The sequence below is a fragment of the Microtus oregoni genome, unplaced genomic scaffold (assembly GCF_018167655.1).
Source record: "Microtus oregoni isolate MIOR12 unplaced genomic scaffold, Mior012 000008F_ref0000371, whole genome shotgun sequence".
Classification (NCBI taxonomy): Eukaryota; Metazoa; Chordata; class Mammalia; order Rodentia; family Cricetidae; genus Microtus; species Microtus oregoni.
This window is the reverse complement of record NW_024543067.1, coordinates 36,576,363-36,586,590: the sequence shown is the minus strand read 5'-3', so window position 1 is coordinate 36,586,590 and position 10,228 is coordinate 36,576,363. Positions and strand designations below refer to the sequence as shown.

Below are 10,228 nucleotides of genomic sequence, written 5' to 3'. Positions count from 1 at the left end.
AAATTTTCCTGGTACTAGGTTAGATTTCATGTTAACCCCATACTGTCTCACACAATCAAGATATCTCTTTCCTTGCTCTCTTTCTCTGTGCTTTCCCCAACTCAAACATCCTGTTTCCTCATGTTCTCCTCCATCTTCCCCTACTGTCTTCCCACTCCCTTTCTGCCCTTCCCTTTTCCCCTACTATGTTCCTAATCTTCCCAGAAGATCTTGTCTATTTCCCCTTTCCCAGGGAATCCATGAATGTGTCTCTTAGGGTACTCCTTGTTCCACAGCTTCTCTGGGTCATGAACTATAGGCTGGTTATCCTTTGCTTTACATCTAATATTCACTTATGAGTGATTACATAATGTGTTTGTCTGTGTTACCTCTATCAGAATGATTTTTTTCATTTGCATGCAAATTTCAAGATGTATTTTTTTTTTTTTTACCAGTGAGTAGTATTCCCTTGTGTAAATGTAGCACATTTTACTTACCCATTCTTCAGTTGAGGTTCATCTAGATTTTTTCCAGGTTCTGGCTATTAGAAATAATACTGTTGGTGAGCTCCATGGAAACCAATACTTGGTGGACATAGGAGATGAAACAACAGTGGCCCTGAGACCCCGGACTCCTACTTCCTAAGACCTCCACATGGGAGAAAGGCCAGGGCCCCTCCCCCAGGTGCCTTTGGCATTCCTAGCACCAGCAGGGAGCTGTTCTGCTAAACAGCCATCTTCCCGATCCCAATGCGTCTTTCTCTGTGAGTTCTGTGGAAACCAATATTTGGGGGACATAGGAGCACCAGCCTTGAGTTGGTCTGCTAGACAACCATCTATGCATGGATCCCTGCAAGCTCTGTGGAGACCAGTTCTTGGTGGACATAAGAGACATAAGAGTTGAAGGAAGAGATAGGAAGGCGCCAATGCAAGAACTCCTCCAACATCCTAAAAAGCAACATGGTACCACCAGAACCCAGCCGACACACAACAGGAAGACTTGATCATTCTAACCCAGATAATATAGAAGAAAACGACTTTAAACGTTACTTAATGAAAATGATGGAGACCCTTAAAGAGGAAGTGAAAAACTTTCTTAAAGAAACAGAGGAGAAGACAAACAAAAAGCTGGAAGAAATTAATAAATCCCTCAAAGAAACTGAAGAAAACCAAGAAAAAGCAATCAAACAGATGAAGAAAACAGTTCAAGATCTGAAGATTGAAATAGAGGTAATAAAGAAAACACAAACCGAGGGAACTCTGGAAATGGAAAATCTGGGTAAACGAACAGGAACTACAGAGACAAGTATAACCAACAGAATACAAGAGATAGAAGAAAGAATCTCAGGGGCTGACAAGTCTATTGAGGAAATAAACTCAATGGTCAAAGAAAACACTAAATCCAACAAATTCTTAACACAAAACATTCAGGAAATCTGAGACACCACGAAGAGACCAAACCTGAGAATAATAGGGGTAGAAGAAAAAGAAGAATTACAGCTCAAAGGCCCAGATTCAACAAAAGAAAACTTTCCCAACCTAAAGAAGGATATGCCTATGAAGGTACAAGAAGCTTACAGAATGTTAAATAAACTGGATCAAAAAAACCCCCCATCCCTTCAACATATAGTAATCAAAACACAAAGCATACAGAACAAAGAAAAACTACTAAGAGCTGCAAAAGAAAAAAGTCAAATAACATATAATGGACAACCTATCAGAATTACACCTGACTTCTCAATGGAAACCATGAAAGCCAGAAGGTCCTGGATAGATGTGCTGCAGACACTAAGAGACCATGGATGCAAGCCCAGACTACTGTACCCAGCAAACCTTTCATTCACCATTGATGGAGAAAACAAGATATTCAATGACAAAAATAGATTTAAGCAATACATATAAACAAACCCAGCCTTACAGAAAGTACTTGAAGGAAAGCTACGATCCAAGAAAGCTAACTACACCCACAGTAACACAGAATAATGCAAAGAAGGGAAACACACAAACACTACTACCAAAAGATAACTGGAGCTAATAACCACTGGTCGTTAATATTGCTTAATATCAATGGACTCAGCTCACTTATAAAAAGACACAGGCTAAAAGAATGGATACATAAACAGGATCCTGCCTTCTGCTGTTTACAAGAAACACACCTCAACCTCAAAGACAGACACTACCTCAGAGTAAAGGGTTGGGAAAAGGTTTAGCAATCAAATGGACCTAAAAAAACAAGCAGGTGTGGCTATTCTGATATCTAACAAAATTGATTTCAAACTAAAGTCAATCAGAAGAGATGGAGAAAAACATTTTATACTCATAACCGGAACAATTTATCAAGATGAAGTCTTAATCCTGAATATCTATGCCTCTAATTCAAGAGCATCCACATATGTAAAAGAAACATTACTGAAACTTGAACTGCACTCAAACCCAACACACTAATAATAGCAGATTTCAACACTCCTCTCTCAACAATGGGTAGGTCAAACAGACAGAAACTTAACAGAGAAATAAGAAAACTAACAGATGTAATGATTCAAATGGACTTAGCAAACATCTATAGAACATTCCCCCCAAACACAAAAGAATAAACCTCCTTCTCAGCACCTCATGGAACCTTTCCTAAAATTGATCATACTCTTGGTAACAAAGCAAGCACCCAAAGATACAAAAATTTGAAGTAATCCACTGTGTATTATCAGATCACCATGGAGTAAAGTTAGAATTCAACAACAATACTACTTTCAGAAAGCTGAACAGTCAACTACTGAACCACCCCTGGGTCAAGGAAGAAATAAAGAAAGAAATTAAAACCTTCCTTGAATTCAATGAAAATGAAGGCACAACATATCATAGTGTCCTATGGGACACTATGAAAGCAGTGCTAAGAGGAAAGTTCATAAGCACATAAGAAAAATGGAGAAAGCTCACATCAATGACCTAACAACACGCCTGAAAGCTCTAGATAAAAAAGAAGCTAACTCACCCAGAAGGAGAAGAAGACAGGACATAATCAAGTTGAGGGCTGAAATCAACAAAATAGAAACACAGAAAACAATCCAAAGAATCAATGAAGCAAAGAGCTGGTTCTTTGGGAAAATCAACAAGATTGAAAAACCCTTATCCAAACTAATCAAAAGGCAGAGAGAAAACATCCAAATTAACAAGATCAGAAATGAAAAAGGGGACATAACAATGGACACTGAATAAATTCAGAGAATCATTAGGTCCTACTACAAAAATGTGTACTCCACAAAACTGGAAAATGTAAAGGAAATGGACAATTTTAAAGATAGACTACAGAGCTAGTTCCAGGACAGGCTCCAAAACCACAGAGAAACCCTGTCTCGAAAAACCAAAAAAAAAAAAAGATAGATACCATCTACCAAAATTAAATCAAGACCAGATGAGCAATTTAAATAGACCTATAAGCTGTGAGGAGATAGAAGCTGCTATCATACCCCCCCCCAAAAAAAAGCCTACGGCTGGATGGTTTTAGTGCTGAAATCTACCAGAACTTTCAAGAAGAGCTAACACCTATACTCCTCAAAGTGTTCCACATAATAGAAACAGAAGGCTCACTGCCAAACTCTTTTTATGAAGTTACAGTTACCATGACACCAAAACTGCACATAGACTCAACCAAGAAAGAGAATTACAGACCAATCTCACTCATGAACATGGATGCAAAAATTCTCAATAAAATTCTGGCAAACTGAATCCAAGAACACATGAAAAAAATTATCCATTATGATCAAGTAGGCTTCATCCCAGAGATGCAGGGCTGGTTCAACATATGAAAATCAATCAATGTACTGCACCATATAAATAAACTGAAAGAAAAAAAAACATATGATCATTTCATTGGATGCAGAAAAGGCATTTGACAAAATTCAACATCCCTTTATGGTAAATGTCTTAAAGATATTAGGGACACAAGGATTGTATCTAAATATAATAAAAGCAATATAAAGCAATATGACAGCTAATAACATTAAATGGAGAGAAATTCAAAGCTATTCCACTAAAATCAGGAACACGACAAGGCTGTCCACTCTCTCCATACCTCTTCAATATAGTTCTTGAAGTTTTAGCAATAGCGATAAGACAACATAAAGGGATCAAGAGAATTCAAATTGGAAAGGAAGAAGTTAAACTTTTGTTATTTGCAGATGATATGATAGTGTATATAAGTGACCCCCAAAACTCTACCAGAGAACTCCTACAGCTGATAAATACCTTCAGTGAAGTGGCACGATACAAGATCAATTAAAAAAATATCAGTAGCCCTCCTATACACAAAGGATAAAAAGCTGAGAGGAAAATCAGAGAAACATCACTTTTCACAATAGCCACAAATCACATAAAATATCTTGGGGTAATACTAACAAAGGACATGAATGACCTATTTGACAAGAACTCTATGGCTTTGAAGAAAAAAATTCAAGACGATACCAGAAAATGGACAGATCTCCCATGCACTTAGATAGGAATGGCAATCTTACCAAAGACAATCTATAGATTCGATGCAATCCCCATCAAAATCAAAACACAATTCTTCACAGACCTTGAAAGAACGATACTCAACTTCATATGGAAAAACAAGAAACCCAGGATAGCAAAAACAATCCTGTACAATAAAGGAACTGCCAGAGGCATTACCATCTCTGAAATGAAGCTCTATTACAGAGCTACAGTAATGAAAACAGCTTGGTATTGACATAAAAACAGAGATGTTGACCAATGGAATTGAATTGAAGACCAGGATATTAATTCACACACCAATGAACACGTGATTTTTGACAAAGAAGCAAAAAAGATACAATGGAAAGATGAGAGCACCTTCAGTAAATGGTTCTGGCATAACTGGATGTCAACCTGTAGAAGAATGAAAATAGATCCATATCTATCACCATGCACAAAACTCAAGTCCAAATTGATTAAAGACCTCAATATAAATCTGACCACACTGAACCTGATAGAGGAGAAAATGGGAAGTAACCTTCAATACATGGGCACAGGAGACCACTTCCTAAATATAACCCCAGGAGCACAGACAATAAGAACATCAATAAACAAATGGAGCCTCCTGAAACTGAGAAACTTCTGTAAAGCAAAGTCAATAAGACAAAAAGGCAACCTACTGAATGAGAAAAAATATTCACCAATCCCACATCAGACAAAGGACTGATCTCCAAAATACATAAAGAACTCAAGAAATTAGACATTAAAATTCTAAATAACCCTATGAAAAAGTGGTGTACTGAACTAAACAGAGAACTGTCATCAGAAGAATTTCAAATGGAGTGAGTGCCCGACCAGCGGCCAGCCTGACTACCAGGAAAGGGGAGCTCAGGCGCCCCCTCCCCCCATTCCCCTAAAGTTTCTGGCCATTCAGTGGGGGCTTCCCCGTGGCTGCTGCATTACTCCTTATCCCATCCCAGCTTCCCCCCCAAACACCCCTCTCCCTCTGCGGGGTCATAGGATTCTCCAGCTCAGCCTGCTTCGGGGCTGAGGGTCTGGGGTTAAAATGGTGAGGGAAATGCTGCAGGACATTCTTTGTCCCACTGAGCCTGCAACCAGCAAGGGCGTCCTTTTGTCTGTGAGGTTCCTGGCCAGCAAGTTGTCTGGATCCTGTACCAGAAGATCCGTCCTTCTGTCCTTCCGGAGGGGTGAGTGAGTGCCCGACCAGCGACTGGCCTGACAACCCGGAAAGGGGAGCTCCCCATTCTCCTAAACTTTCTGGCCATTCACAAAATTCCCCTCTAATATCTCGCAATGACTGTTAACATAGCAAAGGATAGACTGTCAAAATAAACACTTTTCAGACACTGAAGAAATAAAAAGCTGCCAGAAGGTGGTAAAAATTTTCATGATCATAGATTCATAAGATTAATATTATGAAATAATCATCCTACTGAAATCAATCTAAAGGATAAATAGAATCCACTTTAAAATTCCAAAAAATTCTTTACACAAACTAAGAAAATTTAATTTCATATGGAGACATACACACACATGCTCATACACCCCCCACACTCAAATACTTCACACACAAATCTCAGAATTGTTAAAACAGTCACAAATAATAAAAGAACTGATAAATGTATCTCTATCCACAATTTTAAGTTATATTACAGAGATGTGGTAATAAAAGCAGTATGGTATTGACATGAAACCAGGTAAGTTGATTAATGGACTATAACTGAACACTGAGACAACTGCACACACCTATAAACACCTGACTTTTGAAAAGGAAGTAAAATATACATATTTGAGAAAAATATCATCTTCAGCAAAGAATGCTCGTCGAACCAGATCACTGCATATAAATGAATGAAAATAGATTAATATTTGTTACTCTGTACAAAACTCAATACATAGGGACCATAGTTTTCATCCAAACCATATACAATCTATCTGGTGGAAAAGAAATTACAGAATAGTCTTTACCTCATTGGCACAGGGAAGGGCCTTTTTGAACAAGACACTGATAAAAGGACACAAAGCAAAGAAACAATGTGACCTCATGAATTTGAAAAAACTCTGTACAGCAAGTCACAGCATAATTTAAATAAAGTAGTAGACTCTCAGTTGAGAAAAAATCTTTAGCACATATACATCTCATAAAGGGCTATTATCTATAATATATAAAAATAAACCAATTGTCAAGGAAAGAAATAACCCAGTTGAAAGTTAGGTTCAGAAATGAGCAGAGGGATTTTAGAAGAAGAATAATATTTAACTGAAATATACAGAAAAAAATCTCCAACATCTTTAGTTAACTTAGCCACCTGGGAATTGGAAGTTAAAACTACTTTGAGATTTCACATTCTCTAGTCAGAACAGTCAAGATCAATAAAACATGTTGGTGAGAATGCAGGGAAATAGGGAACACGAAATCATTGCTAGTGGGAGTGCAAACTGGTGCTGCCATTGTGGAAATCAGGGTGAAGTTTCCTCTGGAAGCGAGATCAAGATATACCACTCTTGGGCATATTCCCAAAGGACTCAAAATCCTAATGCAGAGATAGTTGCTCATCATGTTCATTGCTGGTCTATTCACAGTATCTAGGAATTGGAAACAATCTAGATGCCCAATGACTGATGAACGGATAATAAAAACATGGTATGCATATGCAACAGAATATCATTTATATGTTTAGAAAAATGATAAAATGAAAATTATAGGTAAATGATAGATTTAGAAAATAATTCTCCAGCTGAGGTAATCTGATCCCCCAAAACAAACATGTCACATCTTTTCTTTATGTAGACGTTAGATTTTAAGCTTTCATTAGGTATGATACAATCAGAATAACCACAAAGTTAGGGGCCTAATAAGTGGGTGGCGGGTGGGAGAGAATCTTCTAAGAAGGTGAAATAGAATATGATGTTATGAAAAAAATAAAAGGAAACTAGGGAAGGATTATGGTGGTTTGATCTTTAAAAATTATACACCTAATAGTTTAGTATATAAACATAAAAAGAAGTACTAAAACCTGGACATCAAGGAAAGAAAAAAACCATTTAAAAATGAAGTGGAGAACTAAGCAGAGAATTCTCAAAAGATGAAACAGAAATGGCTGAGAAATTTAAAAAATGTTTTACATATTTAGTCATCAGGAAAACAAAAATCAGAATGCTTTGAGATTTCATTTTATATGATTTAGAACAGCCAAGATCAACAAAATATCTAAAAAATTATTATATATTTTTATTTATTTTTGTGTACATGTATGAGTGCATGCAACATATGTGTTTGGTACATGCACAATCATAATGTGTATGTGAATCTTAGAGAATATCTTGCAGAAGTCGTTCCTTTCTTTTTACCTTGTGGTCAGGATTTTAAGTGAGGTCCTAGACTTGGAGGCAAGTGGGTTTGCATAGAGAGCTATTTATTGGTCCAGATACTATTCTATGCATGTGAGGAAACTGAAAACAATTTCTACATTAATATTTCTAAATTTTTACATTTTCTGAGATTATACAAGAATAAAATGTGCTGATTTGGAATTTCTTTTCTTTGCACTATGCTCTGCAAAATCTGAAAAATAAAAATGTTATTAAAGAAGTAAAACTTTATATTATTGTTGACACAAGGAAAATCCAGAATTCAGACAAATTAAAACATATGTTCAATTTGTTGAAGTTTGATTTCAGAAAAGTATAGTAACAGAAGTCTCAGATATTTACTTTAGAAAAAATATAGTCATCTGGACTAATTCTATATTTGCAAACCATAAACAAAGGATACATTATGCAAGTGAAATGATCGAAGTTAAAAGATTTCTGATGGCAACTTTCATGTCTTTGTTCCTTAAACTGTAGATAAAGGGGTTTATCATTTGAGGGAACACAGAATACATCACTGAAGCCACTGCAGATTTTCTTGGTAAGGCACTCGTTGTAGAGCTGATACATACCATAGAACCAGCCCCATAAAATAAGGAAACCACTGACAAGTGAGTCCCACAGGTAGAAAAGGCTTTGCACTTTCCCTCCAGTGATGCTATTCTCAAGACTGTAGACACAATGTGATAATAAGAATAAATGATTCCACAAAGAGGAACACCACCAAATATACAAATTGCAACCAAGAGCATGATGTGATCAATGAGGGTGTCAGAACAGGACAGCTTGATGATCTGAACAAGTTCACAGAAGAAGTGGGGGATTTCCAGATTCTTGCAGAAGGACAGCCGCTGCACCATCAAAGTGTGCATCAAGGCACCAATAACACTAATGAACAGAGAAATCAGTGAGAGCAGAACACATAGGTTAGGTTTCATAATAATATTATACCTCAAGGGGTGACAAATAGCTACATAGCGGTCATAGGCCATCGCCGCAAGGAGAAAATTTTCAAAGTATGTAAAAACAAGAGCAAAGAAGAGCTGTGTGAGGCAGGCTGTGTAGGTGATGATCTGATCATTTGCTTGGATGTTCACCAGCATCTTGATGACTGTGACTGTGCTGCAACAGATGTCATTAAAGGACAAGTTAGAGAGGAAGAAGTACATGGGCGTATGGAGGTGGGACTCGAAGCTTATAACTAGAATTATGAGCAGGTTTCCCAGGATGGTGACCAAGATTATGAACAAGAAGAGGCTAAAGATGAGCGACTGGAGTTCTGGGTCATCTGTAAATCCCAGAAGAAGGAATTGTAACACAAATGTTAGGTTTTTGGGCTCCATGTTGCTTGTCAAACTTTAGGAAAAATGGGACAAATTGAATTCTAATTAATTAATTTTTAATGAGGAAAACCAATATTACAGTGTACCTGAAGAAAAATAAAAATTATGTCAATCATTATTGTCTTACTGAATGTCAGTTGCTGATGAGAATGAATAGTTAGCATTTTAACAGATATCTTAACAAATGTTTTATATTTCCTTTTTGTTGATTAATTTTTTCTTTGACAACTTTATTCATCTATATAATGTATTCTGGTTACTTTTACCCCACTATACCTCCCTCTTATCCTGTCACACACTGACTCATTCCACTCTGTCCCTGTTCCATGTTCATGTCTTTTTGTTTGTTTGTTTGTTTGTTTGATGAGCCACCCAGTTTAACCAAAGCCATCTGTGTGTCCTCGGTTTGTAAACCCAGTGAGTTCACCAGTTGGGCTACAGATGAAATTGGGTCTTGGCTATAAAATTTCAATGTCCACCCTACAGACCCACTTGATTCACTACCTAAAGGTTTCACAATCTTCCTAAACACTGCTATCACAGGAAATCAAGTTTAAAATTTTTGAGCATATGGGAGGCATTCCATCTGCATGGTATGGCGCATTTATTAAAATCAGAGGAAAGTCTCAGTGTGTTTTTTTGCTTCTAAATCCTTGAGATAAATTCTCTTCTGTTTTTATGATACAGCACTACAAGATATCTGGACCAGGACTTTATAGGAGCATTTCATGTTCTACCTTCTGTCTCCTATTTTCTGTCCTGGGATTATACATGTTTGCACTTCTTTTTCCAGCTTTTATACTGGGTTTGATATTATCCCACCTATGTTCTAAATGCTTTTGACCATGTTCTATGCATAGGACTTCTCTGTGATTCTAGTTTAAAATATTTTTCACAGCTAGATACAAAATCGCCAGTTTGAAGATCACAACTATGGCTTTCTAACTTTTCAGTTTTCTGCCCAGATCCCCCATATGTCTTCACAAAGGTAAGTACAGGCCACACAGAGTCAGAACACTGTAATTTTTTGGAAGTGTCATGTTTACC

At 37.0% G+C, this 10,228-nt stretch overlaps 1 protein-coding gene across 1 annotated transcript; it reads right to left on the bottom strand.

The window, feature by feature from the left end:
* Window positions 1–8,242: 8,242 nt before the first annotated feature.
* LOC121451766 (olfactory receptor 7G2-like) lies at window positions 8,243–9,181 on the bottom strand. The gene has a single exon (XM_041657509.1). It carries the CDS (start codon window positions 9,179–9,181, stop codon window positions 8,243–8,245), a length of 939 nt encoding a protein of 312 aa, XP_041513443.1.
* Between the last annotated feature and the right edge of the window lie 1,047 nt (window positions 9,182–10,228).